Source organism: Tachypleus tridentatus, chromosome 6, assembly GCF_004210375.1.
Source record: "Tachypleus tridentatus isolate NWPU-2018 chromosome 6, ASM421037v1, whole genome shotgun sequence".
In the NCBI taxonomy this organism is placed as follows: Eukaryota; Metazoa; Arthropoda; class Merostomata; order Xiphosura; family Limulidae; genus Tachypleus; species Tachypleus tridentatus.
The window spans coordinates 29,272,427-29,297,358 of NC_134830.1; the positions used below are offsets into that span (position 1 = coordinate 29,272,427).

Consider the following 24,932-nt stretch of genomic DNA (forward strand, 5'->3'; position numbering starts at 1 on the left):
CAGAGAAATATATTTTAAACTTACTGGTTTCAAAACGTACGGATATATGTTTTACTTCCATAAATAGAGAAATGCTAAAAAAAATAATGTTTATCCAATTGTATATGTCAGTTTTGTTGTTTGCTGCTCTTATACCTAATAATACATCCAACAGAAATTTCAGCTATAATTTAATAATTAATTGAAAAAGATTATTAATGTGGCCCAAGAGTTCATAAAGCTTTTCTAGGGAGGTTTTATTATCATTTCAGAAGGTTTTATCTTATAACAAACGTTTCATTTTTTATTGTAGTTTTCGGATCCACGAACATAGCAAAATGTTTCTGATAGCTTTTCACTAAATTGAAAGTAACAATTATTAAACAGTAATATAAAAGCTTAATAAATATAATTATATTAAACTACGCTTAAAAATATATTAAATGTTATGGAACTCTGTAACACTGATTAGGCTTGAAAGAGGTCAGAAGGCGATCACATTTTCGTCAATCCCTAATGGATTAGAAGAAAACTAAGATGCTCTAAGTCGTTAGATAATGAATAAAGGAAGTGGCTCTCTTTTGACTCTAACTTGTCCTTAAGTACGATGGTAACAGTGATGCATATTTAATATTTAAAATTGTATAATGTTTCGGTATTGCAACTTTGTAAAGTTCTTAATGTACTAATTACGCAGTCGTTCCAAAACAAAAAAAAACTTCAACTTTAATTTCCACTTCAAATAAAATTAAAGTTTGAAAATTTGTCTAATGATGAGACACATCATTTTATTTATTTATTTTTATACTATGAGAACCTATACTTCAAAAATAGAAAAAAATACGTATGATTATATTAAAAAAGAAATAATTTACCGCTAATAAAAATTATTTACTCTTAAAAAATAAAGTTAATTAATATTTCTAATGCGAATATTTAGATCTTATCAAAGTTTGCGAGATACTAAGTGGGATAAGCATTTACGTTATTTCATAGCTTTTATTTGTTGTTTTGGAATTAAACCCAAAGCTACACAGTGGGCTATCTGTGCTCTGCTCATCACAGGTATCGAAACCCGATTTCTAGCGGTGTGAGTCCGCAGACATACAGCTGTGCCAGTGGGAGGTCATTTCATTGCTTTTGGTTTGCAAAGTGCGCGGTATGATAGTACAGGAGAAAGTCTGTCAAGACTTGTTTGGAAGTGATCTAATGTTCCATCAGTAGATTTGTTATAAAGAATCAAATGGGCGACAAAATAAAATATCGAGATGATTTAAATAATTAATAGAGTGCAAGTATGTTAATTTTGTATGTAGTAAACGACATCACCACGCATATCTGTTTGTTTTTTAAATTAAATTATCAGTTAAGACTTACATCCAATATAATTTGTTTAGGGAAGGTAACATGTTAATTTAGATGTGTGCCTATGTTTTTTTATAGCAAAGCCACATCGGCTATCTGTTGAGGCCACCGAGGGGAATCGAATCCCTGATTTTAACGTAATATAGATGTATGTAGAATTATTTGTGAAAGAATCTAGAAATGAGTAAGCATTTAATATACAGAAATGCAGTCAATAGTTTCAATTTTATTTTAATGTAATATAATGACTTTGTTAAAGCACACACTCACGAGTTATCTTCTTTAACCCTATTTACCATGGGCTTATTAAATATTTTTAAAGTGGTTGAACTTCAATTACTAAATATAATGCTTATTAACCTATTGTTCCCAGCTGGGACAGCGGTAAGTTTACGGATTTACAACGCTCAAATTAGGGGCTCGATTCCTCTAGATGGACACGGCAGGTAGAATGACGTGGCTTTGCTATAAAAAAGACACACACACATCAACCCATTGCTTTTTAACATAAATTTTATCCCGATACTTCAAATACACAATGAAATATATAACAACCTAGTTGAAGACAACAACATATTCTTTTATTGCTGCAAGGTAATTACTCTTATTGAAAATATTAAAGTTTTACAATTATCCATCATTCTAATTAACAAAAAATGCCGCTTTGAAAAATCAAGTTCTTCGCAATTTTTCTGCTGTCTTATCATTAAATATATATATATATATTATATCTTGTTCAAATTTGTTTTGACATATACACTGATTATTTAATTTTTCAATTTTTACTCTCCTCCAATCATTTTCTCATTAACACGATTTATATTTAACATGAGTTAAATCATTTTCATAATTTTTCTGAATAATATTTGCTTCGCTAGAGGCCTCAGTAAACAATTCATGATGATGTGTGTGAAAGCGGGTACAATTATATGATGGCGTTAAAATAGTGTATCAATCTAAATCTAACATTTGACTCGTGAAATTCATTTCTAAATTTTCTCTTGACTGACGAAAGGTTTCCAATTAATGCCCAAGAATCAACAACTCTATTTATTATACAAGAGTTATGTAAGTTTGTTTTCGACTAATTGCTTAGGGAAATTGTTGAATGATTGATAGGTTATTGGTACCCTTAGACTATAGTGTGTTATAAAATTCATTCCTAGTATATCTCTTTACATATTTGCTATCTACGTTGACAGTGAGAGCGTAGATCAAAGCACAAAACCTAATATTAATATATAGCACGAACATGAAAGTTAAATTACGGTGTGGCTTCGAAGGCAGTCGCTCCTATTGCATTGAGCAGCTTCTGGCGACATCTCGGGGTTTCTTGACATAATGTCTATATTAAATATTTTCATTTTGCATATGAATACAGTAAACTTTTCTGGGAAGACATATTAATGTCTTTATTTTATGCTTGATAATATCAACATAATTAGATAAGTATATAAAACACGACAGGAGTCCCCACAAAATGTATATATATTTTATTTGTCAAGTATAATTGAGTCGACTTAAGGAACCAAGAAATGTTGCTAACAGCCATCTTTGCTTGGTTTGGCATTAGAGCTGTTACGGAAATTTTACGGTTAACAAGTTATATATTTGAAATGAGGTCCGAGAGTAAATAATTTAGGAAGAACTTTATTATCTAAAACTTAAAAACTCGTTTATTGTTTGTTACACAGAGTGTAATAACTATTTACAACATTTCACTGCACCTAAGATTCTAACCTCATCAGTTTTGAAGTGCATCACATGAATGTTGCACGTAAAGATGTAACAACAGATTTTTAATTTTATACGTTTTCTATATTATAGTAATTTAAGTAAATAAGGCTTGAGCTAGGAACCATTTGATCTTTCAAAGCTTTCTTTTGTCACCTGCACTGAAAGGAAAAAAACAAAAATATTAGTGCTTTTTATTAGATTTGACATGAATCCTTTCCAATGAATAACTAAAGTCATTATCCTGAAATGGAGAAAAAAAAACTACACAATACTTTTTAACTTTCAGCAAGTTCATTGTAACTTGTATAAGGAGGTAATTGTTTCATTAACTCAAACACTATGCCTTGCAATAGTGGTAATACATCCTAAAATTGTTTTATTTTTACTGTTAGTGCTAACAACAAAGCACTGTCTTGATAACTCAAGTGACTCATTACTAAGATGTCACCTTTTTTCCTTCACTGTTTCAGTCGCAGTTTTGAGTTAGTTCACATCCATGTTATTATTGAGTGTGTGACCTTAACTGTGATAAATCACATGCTGTATCATGTGCTCATTATAATTAAATATTATTAAAAGATATTTGTCCAACTCAACACTAACAGTGATTACATAGTATCTCGGCTGTCTCAGTATAGCTAGAAATACCCAGTAGTTAAATTTCATTACCAAATTTTATTAACAGTGCTCTTATCAGTATTGGTAAAAAGGAAGAACAAAGACTCAAACTCTGACCCTTGATGTACACCACTAGTAACAGAGATGCAGTTTGACTGGACTTCATTAGTGTTAATAATAACTTTTAGCCTTATTTAATCCTGCTAACCTACAGTTCAATAAACTAGACATATAACTATTGATGTTATTTTTTAGCCAGATGTAATGGTTATGATACACATTATTAGAACTTGCACATTTCACTGTCCATAACTATTCTAAGGTATCATACTTGATCATACATTTCTGTTTATACATTGTCATTATTCTAAATATTTTATCACCAATGTACTTGCATCATGAGTATTTACAAAAAGTTATTTATCTAATCTGTAATGATGGGTGTGAGGCTGAGACATTCATAGTAAATAATACAGATTTGTTAATTTAGTAGAAATCATGTATTTATGTGTTAGGATTTATGTAAAAGGTTTTTGTTTTTAATTTATTTTTACAGAAAATAAACAGAAAGAAAATGCTCATTGTGAAGAAATTTTCAGCATGCAGGTTCTTGGAATGTGCTGGAACATTGACTATGCATCAGCTGAAATTAATCATTTCAGTTGGATTAGTTTTCATTTTGTTGTGTGATGTGTTTGGACCTGTTATGGGTGAGGAGTCAGAAGATGAAAACATTAATATACACAGTCCTGATTCACAACTGGACCATGAAAATGCAGTAAAATTTGACTATCCAGATGAATTAAATGAGGTAAACTAGAGTTGCATTTATCTTAGTGTAGAAGTATTGTGAAGCTAAAATACAGTGTATGTGTTTTTCTTATTGCAAATCCACTTTGGACTATCTGCTGTGTCTGCTAAGGAGAATCAAACCCCTGATGTTAGCCTTTTAAACTCAAAGACTCACCACTGTCTCAGCAGGGGACATGAAAATAAAGACTTTGACAAACTGGAATGTGTTAGGGTCATGTAATTATTCAAATTTAGTACACAATTGGAAAGAAAGAGTGTGTGTTTTCTTGTAGCAAAGCCACATTGGGCTATCTGCTGAGTCCACTGAGGGGAACTGAAAAAGAGAGAGTTAATATGTAGTAAGAAAAAAGACACAGATGTTGAGAAAGATGTATATGGTGCCCTTTGTACTTTTGTTAAATTACCAGTTTTATTATGTGATTATAACTTTAAAGCTGATTTGTGATTTAACCCTTTTGCCACAGGTCAAAGGCCATGCTATTGCATTTGTTGTCTTGCATTCAAAATTTTATTGAACTACTATTTTACGACTTTATGTCAATAAGTTTGGAATCAAATTGTAGATTATAATTTAAATTTTAATAATATAAAGTTAATTTCTCAATTTAAAAGTAAATATTAAAAGAATATATCTAAATATAACATAGTATGTTGAATGTAGCATTGTTTAAAATTAAATGTTTGTGATGTCAAAATACTAAGTCTGTAGTTTCATACAAATCAGGAGCCCAAATTACTAATATTATCAAGCTAGAATATAAAATAAGAATCTAGTATCTTTTTATTTTGCTGAGATGTGGCTTATGTACTAAATCAAACATGGTGACCCTGTTCAACTCTTTCCACTTTTGAAAACAGTCCTTCAAATAAACATATATGATATGTGAATAACCAATTCACAGCTCAAAATGTCCCCAGAGTGGTTTTGTTAGCCATTTGAATATGTCAGAAGGCTACCAGGTTCTTTCGATCCCAGATTTCAAGGATGTAGGTTGTGTCTTTAGTCTGCTCAAAGTTTCAAGTTTTTTTTAAAGTGAAATGCAACTTAGTTATTAAGCTTAATAAATTATAGTATAATTCTATTATGTCAGTGTAGTTATTTATTATTTTTTGGTTTTTAACTGTATTTATATAAAACCTAGCAAAAAAAATTTTTGTTCGATATTCTCCTACTGCAAAATTTTAAAAGGCTTAGCAACTTGTGTCCAGGAGCTACCAAGTACAAAGTTTATAGTAAGAAGAAATAATTGTTTGCTTTACTTCTTGATTTGTTGTTCTATATTTTAATAAAAATAAGTTTAATAATTTATTTCTAAATAGTAATAATGTATGTACATACATACAGTATATAATAATTGAAATGTGACTATATTACAATATACTAGTCCACTGAAACAGCCAAGACTAAACATCTACCAAATTTTGTGAAAATACACATGCTATATCAAAAGTTATTGTGCAAATACTTAACTTGTGCAAATATGTATATTACATTCAGCTCATAGCAAAATGGTTGATGATCATTGTTTTGCAGAACTTGATAGCTCAAAATAATGATTAGAGCTGGACTATTAGTGTAATTTGATAAATTAGTTCATTTTGGAGCTCATTAGTTGATTAAATTTAACTAATTGGTTATTCTCATCAGATGATTTCAGAAAAAGGGAAAAAGAAAAAGATTTTCACACAAACTGTTAAAACTTTACAAACTGAATTTTGATACCCAGGATGGACAGAGCACTAAACTTTTTGATTAACAACAAACAAACAAACACAGTGGCAATAATTTATTTGGATTATTGTAAGAATTGAAAATAATAATAATCAGAATACTTAATTTTAATTAAAATTAATCAATTTGAGTATAATTTTGATTACTGGCTAGTTGAAATATTTAAAAACAGTGGCAACTGGGAACACTTTCAAGTTGATGATTTTAATGACATTAATTAATTTAATTGTAATTTATATTAATTGGTTATTTTATGAGACACTAATCAATATTCATATCAATAAATAGGTACAGTAAATGTTTATAGTTAACACCTGGCACATGATCCAGCCCATCATCTTTTAGTACTGAGTCTAGCATGGTTCACGGGAATCATTTCAGAAACTGGTAATTCAAGATTATTTCAATAGATCTCAATTAATGAATGAAGTTTGGCAAAACCCTTAAAATAAAATGAAAACAACTAAATATTCAGGAAAATATGACATCATGAAATTTATATGGATTATACTGTGGTAGTACAATAATAGTTTATTTTCATTGCAAAAATGGTGTTTTTAAAATGAGAATTGCTAAGGAAATTGCCTTGTAATGCATTGTGCATCTGTTGCAATTTCAACTTTGTACCGGTTTTATAATGTGGCTTTAGTTTCACAGAATATTGAAACTAATGATTTCTTGTAAATGATTCCAATCCCCTTTTTATAAGATCATTAATGAAACTATTGTGTCCATTTTTTGTTTCATTGTCATTACAGAAATCAATTGATGAATCTCCAATTCAGCTGGTATTTCAAATTGATTAGGATCACTTCAAATAAGTTCTTCCCTCATCTGATCCGGACCCATAGTTTAGCTTAATCTCTATGCTTAAAACTTCACATTCCTAACCTCACATTTCAAGCATGTTTCATTGCTACATCATCATACTTTACATTTACATGTTAACTACCTCATGTTATCCCTGTAGTCATGGGTTAGGTTATGGGTCTTGTCCAGTAATCTGTACCTTAAATAGTTTCAAAAAAATTTCTTTTTGTCTAATCAAAACATCCCAAACCTTTCCAGAATGACTTATTCCTTTGGATCCACATCATGATGCTAGACTGACTCGTATGGCAGGTGTTAAAATTTGAAAAATTAAGAACTTGTATCGTAATATGCTTTTCTCTATACAATCCGTTTTAAAACTAGGTATATTTGTTAATCAACAGCTCTGAGCTCTAAGGTGTGTTTTTTTTTTCTGCTATATTGTTGATTTTAATAAAGAATCTCACTTTTGTATCAATGTTTAGCCATACATAACTAGATTTATTCCTCATGAATTTATTTCTTCATACAAATAACCCTTTGGTACCAGTTCTGTCCCAGTTTCAAAACATTGACAGTGTATAAGTTCTAAATCCATACTTCCTATGTTTTTGTATACTCTGCTTGCTTCTGTGCAAAAATATGCCATATATATATATTTTTTAAGTCTTAGTAAAGCACACCACAGTGCAACTTTACAGAGTAAGATTTTGATTGTCATTGATTGGAACATCTTATCTCGTGGAATACCTGAATTAGCCTGTTTTGGGATTTTCATTATTGTTCATTAATGTACTTTGTTTCAGACAGCCTCAAGAATGGCTGTAGTATTAATTGAGCTAATAACTAAGGTTTAATAAAGTTGAGATGGTTTCTTTAACTTTAAAGAACCTAAAAAGTTTTATGGTTTGGAGTAGAATGTAAAAAAAAATTCTTATATTGAGAATAATAAGTGATGTATTTAGAATATTAAAATTTGTAAAAAATGTTATAGTTTTATGAAATGATAATTATTGTTTAAAAATATTGTGATAAAGAAATGAAGCATTGAAGAGATATGGTTGTGGTGAGGAAATAGATACTGAAGGTTAATTAAAGAAACTAGTCAATTTCCCATGGTGCCAGTGCTCACTTGGGGTTCCAACAATTAGTAGGGATGACAGTGCATGGTAGGTATAAGCAATGTGCAGCCGTGTATAGTAATTTCTGTTGAGTTGTTTTTTGTGCAAAGACTAAAACGTGTGAAATACTCTGTAAATGTCAAATCTGTCTGTGACATTTTTATCTTCATTTTGCTCCACTACATGAAACAAATTCAGTTGCTCTTTTTTTTTTTTCTGTACATTCAAATGGATAAAAATAATTTTTATGATGAAAAATGGAGGTGAAAGGGGAATATTGTGACCCCTATTGCATATCTACGTGCCTCAAGATAAAATTTTTACAAAGCTGGGGTTTGCACATTGTGTAATAAAGTTTTCCAGGGTCGTATATATAAACAAGAGGAGGTGTTGCTGTTTTCTACAGTTTTGATCGTCTTAGTTATGGTAAAGTTAATATGTTGAAAGGAGTACAGAACTTAGCAGAATGACACCTGTTTTTAAGTAATTTAGCTAGTTAGAGAGACAGGTATGGATTTGGCACTTGCAGAATTCAAGCAACTAAGGCTGATAATTTGCTTATGGAGGATCTGTTTGGGTAATGAATGAAAAGCTGTGTGAAATGCAAGTTAGTTTGGTAATTAAAGGTAATAATGGAAGTGAAAGATGTGGAAGTCCACATACAGATCTGTTTTTATAAACTTGTTTGTTTGTTTTATAATGATATGCACACTTGTAATTTAAATTTATTCATCTTTTATTGTATTAATATGAAAATATAAAGAACAGCCCATAGTTTTGTTTTGATGCTTTAATGGACAGTTTTAGTTGATGGAGAGGTGATCTTGAGAGGCTCAATAGCATTTTCATGTCTTGCTAATAATTGTTCTTTATAGTAGGATTAGATCTATATAGAAAATTTATATGTGATTTTATATTAGGGTAAGAATCTAAACAAAGTCATAAATGCTCATATTTAACAAACTTTCTAACAATGTATCTCGGAATGGCTGGTATGTGTATTAACACTTGTATTGATAAGGAGAGAAACTCTCTTTCTTAACCTGAAGATGACCTAGGAAGGTCGAAACGTTTTCTCTCCTTATCAATAAAAGTGTTAATACCCATACCAGCCGTTCTGTTTTATTTTAAGTGGGTTTCTCATCATCAAGAAACCATCTAACACACTACAGCCCATGTATGTGTATTTTATCAAAAATGGTAATGGTTATAAAAAGATGTAACAAAATATCTTGGACATGTAAGAGTCAGCAGTAAATACTATGACACTGAATAGTAGCTTAACCCAGTAAGTGGACAAGAGTAATATCCCCAAATTTGTGTCAAGAAATTTTTTTCCCATTTTCAATTTTATGCAAGTTATGCAATATTCCTTGTAGATGTGAAAACCTTGGGATTGAATGTATACAAAATTTTGAAGGACTAATTATACAGTACATTCTGTGTGGCATAAAATCAGTACAAATCATTTCAACTGTGTTTTAACAACAAGAGCTATCTTCTTGTCAACATCAAAAAGTTTAAAAGTCTGGAGAATTATACCAGTTTTGGACTTACTTTGTAGTATTTAAATTGTTATTGCAAAATAAAATAATGTACCATTCTGTTCAGTAATGTTTAATTATTTCCAAAATACTTATGAATATACAAAAATGCACTTCTGTTTTATTAGAAAATTCATTAACAATTCCCAGACTTCAGGTAAAATTTGTTTGGTTGCCTTTGCAGACTGATGCCTGGTATTTAGCAAGTTTTGGATTTAAGTATACTTTATATAAAAATTGTTAATTTAAGTTCTTTTTATATGCACTTTGCAGTGTCATGAAAATCAAAGTGCTGATGTGTCATGTATTATTGTGTTGAATATGTGTTAAAGTGATGAAAATTAGTGTGTTTCTTCATTTTATAAAGCGGTCATGAATGTTTGTAAATGTACACATAAACATATATTTATATTTTGTGGATAATGTGGAGAGTGACTTAAATATTTATATAATGACTTCTGACACTATATCTTACCTGTTTTTTACATGACAGCTACTCTCATTCAGTGCTGCACTCTATATGTACAAGTTTTTTTGCCTGCCACTAAACCTTAAAACTTCCATTTACCCCATCTTCAATATTATTCTGCATTTTTGTATGAAAATAAACTTGTGGAAACCTTCCATCAGTAGGGTGTTGGATACACTGTTCTGGTGCAGGTAACTACCTCTGTATTATTCAGCCTAATCTTCACTTCTTGTTGAGGCACTACCATGTTCACACATTCTTGAATTTCTCTCATGTTTTTTTTTTGTTTTTTATTTCACACTTGTGCTTGCTTAATTTTTTCTTCTTGAAGTAATAATATGAAAGAGTTTAACGTTTCTGTTATAACTTGTGCTGAAGTAAACTTAACTTTTGTAGTTTGTTTTTTTTTGCTATTTAATTTGGTGAAATAATCTTTACCGAACCATAAATTTGGAATTTTGAGTCACAACTACTACTACTTTAAATGTCATTTCTCAGACTTTCCCTTTGGTGTGGATTCCTGTATGTGGTGAGGAGACCTCCCAGGGAAGGTTCTGTTTTTTCAGTTTACCTCCTCTGGGATATAAACATCCACCCACATGTTTGCCATGGGTGGCAACCCATGAAGGGGAGGAGAGGATCCTGGTGGTTGAGGGGTTTAACCCTAACACACCACTTTGGCTTTGAAGTTCTGTAGATGGGTGGTCCCCCTTGGGTCAGTCGGCTGGTCCACTTGGGCTAGGGTCAATGAAATACCAGTGTTGGAAGTTCTCAACAGGTGTTGTGGACATTGTGTCTGATGCTGGTGTTTTGGTATAGTGCTCACAAAACCCTGGTATTGCTGCAGTGTTCTTGCTTGACATTGTAGTGCATCCCATCGTAGGACTCCATGGTAGGTGGAGTCATTGGGCACCGAAATTTCCTTTTTTTTTCTATGGATCCTCCATATAAAATTTTAAATAAAATAGTGAAAAAACAGTCAATAGGTAAACGATCACGTCTTGAAGTTTCTGAGCAGCAATCTTCAACATCTGTACCACCTGTTGTACCTCATTTTCTTATCCTACATTCTCTTTCAGAGAAACCTTTAGGGCAAATGTCCCCCTTTTTTATTCAGAAGAGACTGTAGGGGCTTGCTGGCTCTCCAAAGTCAGTAAAGAAGCTTCAATATGGAGATGTATTGGTGGAAAGATCCACATCTCAACACAGTGAACTTCTCTTGAATTCAAAGGCAAGTGGTGATGTACCTATTGAAGTTACCCCTCATGCTACATTGAATTCATCACAAGGAGTTATTGTTGAGAGGGATTTGAAGAACATCCCTCAGTCAGAGATTCATGCTGGTTTCTCCACTTGAGTTTCTGCAGTGAAGCGTATCTCCACTTACAAAGATAGTTACATTGCTGACCAGTATCTTTGTTCTGATATTTACATCACCATGTGCACCTGCCACCATCAAGGCAGGTTATCTTAATTGCATGGTATGGCCGTACATTCCAAACCCTCTCCGATGTTTCCAGTGCCAGATGTTCAGTCACTCAAAGACGTCATGTTGTGGTTCCCTGACATGCGCTTGTCGTGGTGGCAAGGACCATGATGCCTATGAGTATGAAATAGACCCACATTGTGTCAATTGCAATGGCTCTCACCCATCCTATTTTTGTTCTTGCCCTAAATGGTTGGAAGAAAAAGAGGTGCAGCATTTGAAAATGATTCATAACATTACTTGTCCTGAGGCTAGAAAATTGCTGTCCACCATCTCATCTTGGATTTATGCTGCTGCACTTTGTTCCACAACTACAGTGAGAGTGCAGATAGATCTCTCTGTGCCTCCAAGAAAATCATTCTCAAAACAAATGAAAAGCCTTTTGACCTCCATGGTTAAAAAAGTTGATGAATCAACTTCTACACCCATCTCTGTCCCTTCCATACATTCCAACAAACCCCAAGATCCACATCCTTTGGTTCCAGGTACAGGCATTTCCTCAGATACATCTTATTCTCCCACCCCAAGATGCAAAACAATCATTCATTTGCATCTTCAGTCACTGGAATTTCCTTCCAACGACAAAGACCTGCCCAGTCAACCCAGGGCAGGATCCGTGGAGGTCAATAGACCTTCCTCGAATAAGGACAGTAAAGAAAAAAGACATGGTCATAAACAGAAGGGTTCTTCAGCCAATTCACCTTCACATCATTAAAAATGGCCACCTTGATACAATGAAACTGTCGAGATTTACGTTCTAATCTGGATGACATAAAAACACTGATTGCTTCCTACCATCCTGTGTGTCTTTTCTTACAGGAAATATGTCTGAAACCTGCCAATACAGTCACCTTTTCTTTGTACACAAATGACAGGCTGTGTGATGGACAAGTGCATGGAGGGGTGAAACTGCTGGTTGATTAGCATGTACCCACCCTGTCTTTGTCACTCAACACACCCTGGGAGGCCATAGCTCTCCATGTTTCCTTGGGTCATACGATCACTGTTTGTTCTCTCTACCTGTCCCCTGGAGAGACATATGATCAATCAGACCTTGATGCTCTTATTGAACAGTTGCCATCTCCATTTTTAATCCTGGGGGACTTTAATGGACATCATCACCTTTGGGGAAGTGCTGTTATTGATAGGAGGTGTTGCTCTGCAGAGTGTATGTTCTCTGATCACAACCTTTCTCTTTTCAGTACTGGTTCTTCTACTTATTTTCATACATTTAGTCAGTCATTTACTGCTGTTGATCTCTCAGTGTGCTCCCCTTAATTATTCTCCCATTTTTCATGAAGAGTTGACAATGACCCATGAGGCAGTGATCATTTTCCTATAAGATTGAAAGAGACTGACCATGGTTGATGCCACCCAACCTGCGTGCCCTAGTGAAAGCTGGATCAGGCAGACTGGCCCATTGTTATTGCTCTCACAGAACTTGATCCTTCCATCATTTGTCAGCCATCAATAGATGACTGTGTGGCAGCGGTAACTGACTGTATTATACAAGCAGCTGCTCAATGTATTCCTAAAACCTTGACATATTTTCCACTATATCCTCGTCTGTGGTGAAATCTTGCCTGCCACATGGCACGGAAGGCTCACAAATGGGCCTGGGATACTTTCCATAGATATCCCACACTTTCAAACTGCATCGTTTTCCAGTGGGTCCGTGCACATGCTCAGTGGATAAGCCAGAAGGAATATTGGATTAAGTTCACAACTGGCATATCTTCTACCACCAGTTCCAAAGTTATATGGGACAAAATTTGACAGGTCAGTGGGCAATACAATTCTGTACCTCTCTTGATCTTACTCTCTGATGGCCAGGAAGTAGCTAATATCCAGAGTATTGCCTATACTCTTGGTGAAAGCTTTTGCCGGGTATCTAGCACTTCTGCTTTTTCTTCCACCATCAAGACTCAGGCAGAGTGATCACCTCTTTCCTTTTGAGCTGATTGTCTCTGTGACTATAATTGTCCCTTTACACTGGTGGAATTGAAACTGGCCATTCATCAGTCTGGCAGTACATCGGTTGGACCAGATGATGCACCCTATGATATGCTGCACCATCTATCTCCTGCTTCTCTTGATATTCTTCTAATTATTTTTAACTGGATCTGACTGGAGAATGTTTTTCCTGATGCCTGGCTTCAGGCTATTATCCTACCTTTCTCTAAGCCTGGGAAAGAACCCAAGATTTCTTCAAACTACCATCCTATTGCTTTGACAAGGTGTCTTTGTAAGACTTTAGAGAGGATGGTTAATGCTCATCTTGTTTGGTTCCTCGAATCAAACAACTTCCTCTTGTCCACCCATTGTGGGTTCTGACGACAGCACTTTACCTTGGACCACCTGATTCGACTAGAAACATCAATCAGAGAAGCCTTTCTCAAATGACAACATCTTGTATCAATATTCTTTGACATTGAGAAAGAACATGACACAACGTGGAAGTATGGCATTTTGTGAGACGTCCATATAAATGGGTTATGTGGGCATTTGCCCATTTTTATAAAAAAATTTAATAGACAGGTGATTCTGAGTTCTTGTGGGTCAACACACTTCCATTCCTTTCTACAGAAACTTGGAGTCCCTCAGGGCTGTGTTTTGAGTGTCACACTTTTCAGTATAAAGATAAATGCTATCACTGAACAACTACCTCTCACTGATGCAAATGAGCTCTTTGTCAACGACTTTCACATCTCGTGTCAATCGTTGAACATGAGATATATTGAGCAGCAGCTACAAACTGCCCTCAAGTGGACCACAGCAAATGGCTTTTAATTTATCTCTCTCTAAAACCGTTTTCATGCCCTTTTACTGCCAACTGGGTATTCACCCTGATCCTGAACTTCGTATCGGTGAAGTTGCACTGCCCACTGCCTGTAGTCCCTGAGACCAAGTTTTTGGGGTTTATTTTTTAACATAAGCTGACCTTCATACCACACATTAAGCAGCTATGGGTCAAATGTACAAGAGCACTGAACATCCTCCATGTCCTCTCCACCCCCACTTGGGGAGAGGATCGATGTTCTGTGCTAAAAGTATGTCATGCTCTTTTTTGATCGAAATTTGACTATGGATCACTGCTCTATGGCTATGCCAGAACCTCGGTTTTAAAGATGCTGGACCCCATTCATCATCAAGGACTTTGGCACTGCACTGGGACTTTCTGCACTTCTCCAGTTGAGAGCTTATACATAAGAGTTTCATGAATCTTCTTTGCACCTGCACTGTTTACAACTGTCTTTACTCTATTCTTCAAAACTTCATTCCTTAGCAAAGCATCCCCTCTGGGGCTGTGTTCTTCTCCCTTGGTGAGTCATACTTTATCAGAACAGACGATCTGCCATTGCTTCTTTTGACCTTCATATCCAGGCACAGTTGGATGAATTGGATCTATCTTTGGATAACATTGCTGTATCCACTGGTTAGTCCATTGCACCATAGCTTTTTAATTTCCAAATGTGACCTATCTTTAAGTTATCTGAGAAAAGCAGACACTCCCGATTGAAAATACTGTCTGCTATTTGCTGAACATCTTTTGAACCATCCTTCCATTCCCTTTTATACAGATGGTTAGAAATCAGGTGTGGGCTCTACCACAGTTTGTTGTGGTTTGGTGGTTGCACACGGAATCCCCTCTACAGCTCTTTGCGTTCACTGCTGAACTGTACAACATTCTTCTTGCCCTGGATCCCATAGAAATTAAGCAGAACACAAACTGCACTATTTAAACTGACCCACTTAGTTCTCTACTGGCCCTGGAATAGCTTCATGTTAGTTCACACCCTGTTCTTGCTGATGTTCAAAACTGACTGGCCTATCTCTCTTTATCATCTACTTTTATCCAGTTTTTCTGGATACTGGGCCACGTTGGTATTTGAGGAAATGAGCTCGTCGACACCGCTGCTATATCTGCCAGCTCTGGCACTATCACTGCTGTGCCTGTTCCATACATAGACTGTTATCCTGTATTGAAGGCTTAGCTCTGTGCCATCTGGCAGTCAACTTGGAGTGAGCAATGTGAATACAAGCTTTTCCAAATAAAACCCTATATTGGCCGTCTTGCTTCCATAAGGATCAGAAAGAGGAAGCTGTTCTAACTAGACTACTTATTGGTCACACTTTTTCACTCATCGTTTTCTTTTATCTGGAACTGATACACCAGTGTGTCATCTGTGTGACACTCAGGTCACAATAAGCCACATTTTACTTTCTTGCTGTTGTTATGACTCTCAACAACAGCACCATTTTAAACATGTTCTGCCTCAAGGTTTATCTGTAACGTTATACAGTGTTATTGGTATTGGTAACACTGTCCACCTTGAAAATGTTTTTAGGTATTTTAAAGGCCATTAATCTTTTTAATGCTATTTAAGTTAGTGATGGTTCAATTGTGAATTCATAAGTTTATCTTTTTCTTCTACAGGATCACTTCTGTTATTGGTAGTGTATCTTCAGATATTTTAATGGCTCTTAGCCAAAATACCTGCACTGTATTGCCTATAAGCACTGGAGTACACACACACATACAAGGGCAATCTACTTTTTTAAATGGATTTTCTATGATCACCCATTGTGTAGTCTCTGGTGTCAGAATTCTTCTGGACTCCTTACTAAACTTTCCCTCCTTCTTAGGGTGTAGTATGGGAATCTTTACTGTTTACTTGTTTCTATTCATTGACCATGGATAATTCCTCCTGAATATGCTCAATTCCGTTTAGCAGATAGAAGAATGGTGTTGATGGTGTTGTTCCTTCCACTGATTTATAAGTTGGACTAAATCAACCAAAGTGAACTTTCACCTCTCTGGTAAGGACTCCTTATCCTACTATCACCTGGATATCAATTTCTGGATGGTAGGTTTTAAGCTAGATCTGGAATAGCCATCATAAGACGTCATGCACGTATTAGTTGTGAGCCCCTCATCCTATCACAGACTTGATGTATTAATTGATTGGGAGGGAATACCCATGACATACCTTCACTATCAAACTGAGGTGTGGGAGTTTGAAATTCCAAGTAACTGAAAGAAAGGACAGGTACTCTTTTTCATTTTTGTTGGGATAATTCCAGAATACCACTTGCAGGTCACAACACGTTTTGATATCTCACTGAGCTAACCAGGAATCAGAAATCCAGTTGTTTTTGAATTTGAGTTAACTTCCACAGTGATATTTCCTTTCCTACAGGCATTTAGATATCCAGTTGCTGAGTGTATAATGTTGGTTAAGAATTGGTGCATATGTGCCCTATCTAGTCAGAGAGAATGGAACATCTTCCATTTCATAGCCTTGAGGTGAAAACGGTTTGGAATCTCTTTCTACTGCAGAACAGATGCTGAATAACAAAGTCAACTTGGTTTTGGACAGGAGTTGACCAACTGAGTATGCAGTCTGACTCACCTTAGTCATTCTACACTGTAGAACACTTTTTTTTTTTTTTTGCACCATAACTACCTTCACTGGAAACCTTCCATCTTGCCGTCACTAAGATGTTCATTCCTGGGTGTTTGCATTGGATGTTGAACTGGACTAACTGACATGTCTATATTTATGGATGTTCTCATTTATGCAGCACTTATTACCTCTGGGTGAAAAGTATGCCTGGTACAGTTGTCTCCCACAAGAGTGTACCTAGATTGTTTGGCAACTGGGGAAGATCCTTTCTTTGGCACTTCCTCCCATAAATAATTTTAAATTTTAAACACAGAAAAATATACTATGTTTGCAAGTAGATTTTTAAATAGTACAGTACTATCATGAGCACATTGGAAATAAGAAAAATGTAGAACATTAAAAATTCAGTGAACAGATAATCATTTTATGGCCTAAAATGGCCAGATGCATTAAGGCATTTGACTTGTAATCTGAGAGTTGTGGGTTCAAATCTCCTTTGCACCAAACATACTCGCCCTTTCAGCCATGGGGGCATTATAATGTGATGGTCAATCCTACTATTCATTGATAAAAGAGTATCCCAAGAGCTGGTGGTGGATGGTGATGACTAGCTGCCTTCCCTCTAGTCTTACACTGCTAAATTAGGGATGGCTAGTGCAGATAGCCTTTATGTAGCTCTGCGCAAAATTTCAAAAATCAAACAAACTTCATTTTATTTTATATAAAAAACACAGGAAATACAGTCTCGATGCTTAACTTCTTCTTCAAAGGTAAATAGAGGGGAGATTCACAGTCTTTGCTATTGATCCTTAATTTCAGCAAATTGATTAATGACCTCATCAAAATTCACCTTCTTTGCACATTCTTGTTCAACTGAAATTAAAGACAGCTTTGTCAATTTTGTCTGACTTATGATTGAGCAAAAGGTATTTTTTATAAATTTCAATTTAGAAAATATCTTTTATGTAAAGAATCTCAAATACAGTGTTTATTTTTAACTTTGCACAAAGCTACATGAGAGCTATTTGCACAAGCCATTGCTAATTTAGCAATGTGAGACTTGAGGGAAGGCAACTAGTCATCACCATCCATTACCAAATCTTGAGCTACTCTTTTACCAGCGAATAGTGGGATTGACTGTCATATTATAATGCCTCCACAGCTGAAAGGATGAGCAAGCTTGGTGTGATGGGATTTCGAACATGCGACCCTCAAGTGCCTTAACCACCTGACCATACTGAGCCCTCAAATACAGTGACAAGCTTGGCAGAGGTTCACAAAAATGTCATTTCACAATAAACTCCAGGAACTGCAATGCTGATTTTGGCATAACAAGTATGAACTATTATGATTTGATATACAGTAACTGAACAAATTGTCTGTGAGTTTTTTTTTTTTTTTTTTGAGGGGCAGTTAAGCGTAAACACAACTCCTGAACTCCAACCAGATACCTATTGAGTTATCAAATTATCAACCCAGATAAGTAGAGACAATTAATTATCAATACTATTGCATTAACACTTGTTCAATATAGTATGGTTCAATGCTGTCTGCCCCCTCTCTACACTGTGATACAACAGTATGTATGCGGATTCTTACCGATTATTAAAAAAAGAGGGGTTCAGTACCTGTGGTGGGCAGAGCACAGATAGCTTATCGTGTAGCTTTGTGCTTAATTCTAAACAAACAAATATGTTAGCTATTATAATTGATATCATTATTTATTAAGCAGTAAGCATTAACAACATACTAAATATACAATGATATTTCACTGGACATTGTAAAATTGCTGAAACTAAGATGATTGCACTAAGAAGATAAGCATTTGTAGTAATTCAATATAGAATAGTACTGTAGTTGATGTAAATCTATTAAGCACGTAAGCATTAACACATCTCCATACAGTCACATCATCACCCTCTTTGTCTTAGCATCACCATGTAGTTGCATTAAAAATTATGCAATCATATCACTTCTGATTTAAAAAAACTTGCTGAGTTACACACATCATCATTACTTCAGCAGCCATGGTTGAAGGACAAAAAGTTGAGTCTAAAGTTTAGTGCAAAGTGTGATTTTCTGTGTATGATTTTTCTGATCACCAGTTCTCACAAGGACTACCATTCATAAACACGAGTTTCAGTAACATCATGATGATACTTTTACTGGGTATTATTACATCACAACAATGCATTTATAAAAATTTAAATACCACTATGATACCACATGGTTAAAGACTACTGGACACTTGTGTAAATACCTTTATTGTAAAACACCAGCACTTTGAGCTTTATTGCAATTGTTTAATGAAACATACATCATGTATGTGGAGTCACAGTGTCAAGTGAACAGTAAACATTCCCCTTTCGATGTAATTTCCATCAAATATTTAATTTTTCATTTGTAAGTTTTGTATTGTTTCGTATTGTCAATAACAATAAAAATTTATTTTATAATGGAAATTAACATCAAGCTATTGTAATAGTTGGAACATTTTTTTTGTTTTTTTTCTTACTTTGACAAATTTTTTTTATGGTTTGAAAACTTGTATTGGTATTTCAACTCTCCAATAGCATTCCGTTCCCTTGCTGTCACCCAGGGTGGAGCACCCCCTTGCACCCCTCGTAGTATGTGACTGGTCTTTTATGCGTGTTCCTCTCCAAACAGAGCTTACACATCGTTACCATTCTTCAAGTACGTTCTAAAGGGTGCTTATCTTAGGTAGCTTTTGTTCTGGTCCCTCCATTTCATCATTACGGGATTCTAGCTAATATGTGAAAGGAGGTAAGATAATGTACTGGAAATCAATATTTTCAGTGGAGAGAAATATATTTTTCATAGATACTTACCTCCTGTTATATTTCCTTCCCACCTCTGATGCATTTTTTGTGCCTTATCTTAAAGTGAAGGTTAAGCTGAATGGTGCAGAGGGAATAACCTGTGTCTGTTGGTCGAGGGTGTCTGTTTATTTGCATGTGAAAACTCAGCAGAACCATGTTAAACATGGGGTAAATGGTATTTTCAAAGCTAGTAGCAACTAAAAAATTTTACGTATAGAGGGCAGCATTAAACAAGAGAAACTATTATGTGAGAGGAATGTGTTTTAAACGTAGGCAAATGTTTACTGTATAGTTTTGTAACATATACACTGTATTTATGTATTTATTTAAACTAGCTACTTATGTCTGCTAGTTTGTATGAGATTTTACTAACATTCTGATAAGAAACTGTTAATATTAGGGTATTCAACAGAGTAAAATGGAAATTTGCCACCATAAGTTTTGCATCCTTTGAGTTGGATACTTTCTGAATGTTGTTATAATTTCATCTCTCCATACTAGTCTTTTAATGTGAAGATGAATAAATTTTTAGGCTAAATCTACAGCATGCAACTTGTGTATGTATGAAATATTAATAATTTTGTAGCCTTTGGTGAATAGTACACTATGTATAATGTATGATTGCATGTTGTGAAACTATAGCAGTTACAGAAAATTTAGTTCTTAGAAATACTTAATATTTTTAAATACGTAACCCTATTTTTTTTATGATATAGTATACATGATGTACACAGTCTTACTTGTGAAAGAGAGTGATTGTTGGTATGTTGTAGTATTTCTAAACAAAAAACAGTCATGTTATTGTAGAATCTGTGCAACAGCTGTTAGGAGTATTCATACTGTATTGGAGCAAAATATTATCTTGGATCAGAAATATAGTTTTCTAAGAATGAAACCCCATCATTGGTGCTACCTAGGATTTATTTTTAAGCATACAAATCTCTGTTGTGATCGTCTTAGTAGCTCCAGTTTATTGTTTTTTGCAAGACTTGTCCTGTTCTCAAACCCACATCATTCTTCATTAACTAACATTCTCAGGCCAACAACATTTGCACACACAGAAAGCTAAATAAAATTATCATACTTTACAGTACTCTTATGATATCAGGCCATAACTAGTGGAGTATGAAAGACAATTTGGCATATTGTCTTTTTAAGTTGGATAACTTTCAGTACAGCACAGCCTAGTGGTTAGGGAGCTTGACTCATAATCTGAAGGTCATGGGTTTCAATCCATTGATACACCAAATATGCTTGCTCTTTCAGCCATAGAAGTATTATAATGTGACAGTCAATCCCACCATTTGTTGGTGAAAGAGTAGCCCAAGAGTTAGTGGTGGATGGTGTGATAACTAGCTGCCTTCTCTGTAGTGTCACACTGCTAAATAAAGGATAGCTAGGGCAGATAGCCTTCGTGTAGCTTTGCACAAAATTCAAAACAAACAAACAAGCTTTCACTAATTATTTGTAATTAGGTACCAAAGCAAAGGATCAGTACATTAAACTCTTTGTTCTAACAAATGTTTCATCCCAAGGTCTTCAGGTAATTATTAACCTGAGGTCAAAGTTCTTTCCATTAACAAAATTTAAGCCTCCAAGCAGATAACTTCTCTTCCTAGTCATTATTGTAACTTGTATGAATGAAAGTGAGATAACAAATAACACAAATTAACATAACAAAAAGACAAGATATATAGAAGTTTATAAACATTTATGAATTGGAATATTTTCCCGTTCTATGCATGATTGCACTAGTCCTTTTTTTTTATATTGTTATTCTCCTGTGAGTTGGTAGTTAGGTTGAAACATTCTGGAATCTTTGCCTTTTTGTATTGTTTACATGTTTATTTTTGATAAGTTATTTGTATTTAATTTACAGATGTATGGTATTTGTTGAAATATATTTATATATATATATATTTTTTTTTTCTTTTGCAGAAAGGGGGTGATTTTAAAAAGCCCAGCAAATTTTTGGATAAATTTGGAAAGACTGGGAAACTAAATTTTGTTCATGCCTTTGTGGCATCAGTTTCAGTGATTGTTGTTTCTGAACTGGGAGACAAAACCTTTTTTATTGCTGCCATTATGGCAATGCGTCATCCTCGAGTCACAGTATTTTTGGGTGCCATAACCGCACTAATTGTTATGACTGTTCTCTCAGGTAAAGTATGTAATTATTTTTGTGTAAAACATAAAAATGTTCCACACTTTCAACTATTAGAGCATTATAATTGTGAAAGTGAAACCTAGTTCTTAGGGCATTGTAACTATGAAAGTAAAACCTATTTCTTGGTTAAAAGGTAGCCTTTGTAATTAAATATAAAGAGTACAGTTTGAACTGATTTAGGTTTTAACATTTATATGAATGTACATTTATAACAAGCATATTTATCCAAGTGTTGATGTAGTATGTCAAAATAACTAATCAAGGATGGTTTGTTTATAGTAACTTACTAATAGTATGCTCGTACATTCTTCTATTGGTTTTGTACATCATGAGTTATCAGATTTAACTTTCAATAAAAAAAATGGAGAAAAACTTTCAATGAAATTGAATATTTGTGTTTAAACAAGGTAATAAAGAACGAAGTGACAGAATACCTTCTACTACCAAAACATTAAAAACTTGCAGAAAGTTTTCACATTTACACTTATCTGTACAGCAGAAGTTTTAAATAATTGAAAGTTAACTGCACATCAAAAATAAACCTTTCAAAAAAGTTACCATGATGGATCTTAATTAAAAAGAAATAAGACATGTTGAAGGATGTCTTCATTTAGGTTTCCAAAGTCCAGATCTATTAATTTGATACTCAATATTATTCTTCCAACTTTTTGATTTTAGCTTTCAACTGGTCATCTCAATTCAGTGTGTAAATGAGTGGAGGAGAAGAGAATACATTATTAGCACATGGTAACAATAGTGTAAAAAAATGCCAGTTCCAAGATGCACAAGATAAGTGTATAAGAATATCATTAAGGTACATTAATTCTACATGTGAGTATGATGGTCAGCTGATGTATATGCCTAGAGTATGGCTTCTGTTAATTTTGAAAATTTGTAAAGAAAAAAGTGAAGGCACTTAGGTGTTAAAAGAGACATCATTAACACTTGAGTAGATTTAAGTAGTATTAAAACTTTAGTTGTTTTGTTTTGTATGAACTCTATAATCATTTGAAATGTCAATCATTTTCTTTTCCATTTTATGGTAGTTATGTGTATGAACAGGAAAAACAAAAGAAATTCAGATATTTCAGTTGGGAATGATAATTATTTTATGGAAGTAATTACAGATAATTTACAATTGTTTAAGAAGTGGTGTTAATAATTGCTTTATGGTTCTTCATTGTTAAAATCTTAGTTTTTAAAAGTAATGAAATGTTCACTGATAAAGATATCTTAGAAATGATGCAGTTCCTTTCTTAGAACAGGTTCTCTGAAACAAGCTTAGCAGTAAACAAAGTTGTTTTAAAGCTTTTTTGTTGTTGACCTGTAACTAGACCAGAAATGTTTCCGTAACTCTGAAACATAAGTACATAATTATATATTGAAATAAATATTTTTGCATTTCCTAAACGCCTGGCATGGTCAAACGTGTTAAGACGTGCGACTCGTAATCTGAGGGTCGCGGGTTTGCATCCCCATCGTGCCAAACATGCTTGCCCTTTCAGCCATGGAGGTGTTATAATGTGATGGTCAATCCCACTATTCATTGGTAAAAGAGTAGCCCAAGAATTGGCAGTGTGTGGTGATGACTAGCTGCCTACCCTTTAGTCTTACACTGCTAAATTAGGGACAGCTAGCACAGATAGCCCTCGAGTAGCTTTGTGCGAAATTCAAAAAACAAACAAAGCATATCCTAAACAAAATTTAAATTGAAACAGAGTTTCTGAATAATGAATTAGTCAAATAATTTTCTAGAATCCTTTACTAAATTACACTTGTACAGAAGTTTTGAATGTTTCTGTAATATTTTAATGTTGTTTTACCATTGGTATGATAAGGGTCCAGTAATATGGTTGGAATTGGTGACCAAAAAATGAACAAAACAAATGACAAATAGAAATAGCGTGTTTACACATGAACAAACAGTAGCACATTGTTTTTGAACTGATCACATTGTAACTTGCTATGTGTATTACTAAAGCTGTTCTGTATGTGTATGTTGTTACTTGTAATTTGTAAAATACTATGAAACATTGTTTAAAATTTAAATAATATACTGTATATATTGAAGTAAGTTATTTACTAAAAGTTTTCTTTTAACTTCTCACCCATAAATAACTGTCTTTTTTGTCACCCATTTTTCCATAAATCTACTTAATGTAACAACCAACAAAACTGAGTATGAGTTACAAAAACACAATGCTCATCAAACAACTTTTAATGGTGTGTCACTTATTACTAGTGACACGAAACAACAAGGCTTCTGTGGGTGAGATTTATACATATTCTATTGAGCTATGCCTGAAGAATTGGACATTGTCTTCCTGATTTGTGAAAATCCTTTTGATAGGCAATCTTGCTTCAGTTTCTGCTGGTTAGTAGAAACTTTAGCTGACTACTTTCTTCATTAGAATTTTGGAACCCACTGTCATAAATAGCTATCAGTTGCATATAATTGAAGGCAAGTGAAAACCAGATGGAAATGTGAAAATATATCTAGTGACAGTTGTATGTGCTGAAAGACTGACGTCTCCATTGTAAGTTGCAGAGTATGTGAGCACCTCTTTGTTGTCTTTGAAGAAGGCTAACTCTTTCAGTATGTGACCAATGACTTTTTGAGGGGTTTAAACTGCAGTCAAGGGTGGATTACATGTATGTTACTAAATGTAATTATGGTTGCAAAAAATTAAAATTGAACTAACACTGTATATGCATCGATGTATTAAATTTAGTGTTCTTAATATTAGAACAGTTATTTTTTCATAACACGTATATCAATTCATTGAACTTCTTAGCAAACGGATAAGCATTTTATTGTTTTTCTTCCACATACATAGAGTTTT

General features: G+C 34.0%; 1 protein-coding gene across 1 annotated transcript in view; it reads left to right on the forward strand.

The window, feature by feature from the left end:
- The first annotated feature begins 2,208 nt into the window (after nucleotides 1-2,208).
- The window catches only part of LOC143252163 (putative divalent cation/proton antiporter TMEM165), a 38,352-nt gene continuing 15,628 nt past the window's right edge, over nucleotides 2,209-24,932 (forward strand). The window contains exons 1-3 of the mRNA XM_076503873.1: nucleotides 2,209-2,412; nucleotides 4,256-4,510; nucleotides 21,861-22,083. Coding sequence (XP_076359988.1) covers nucleotides 2,371-2,412; nucleotides 4,256-4,510; nucleotides 21,861-22,083 — 520 coding nt within the window. The 5' untranslated portion in view covers nucleotides 2,209-2,370. The remainder of the gene's footprint in view (nucleotides 2,413-4,255; nucleotides 4,511-21,860; nucleotides 22,084-24,932) is intronic.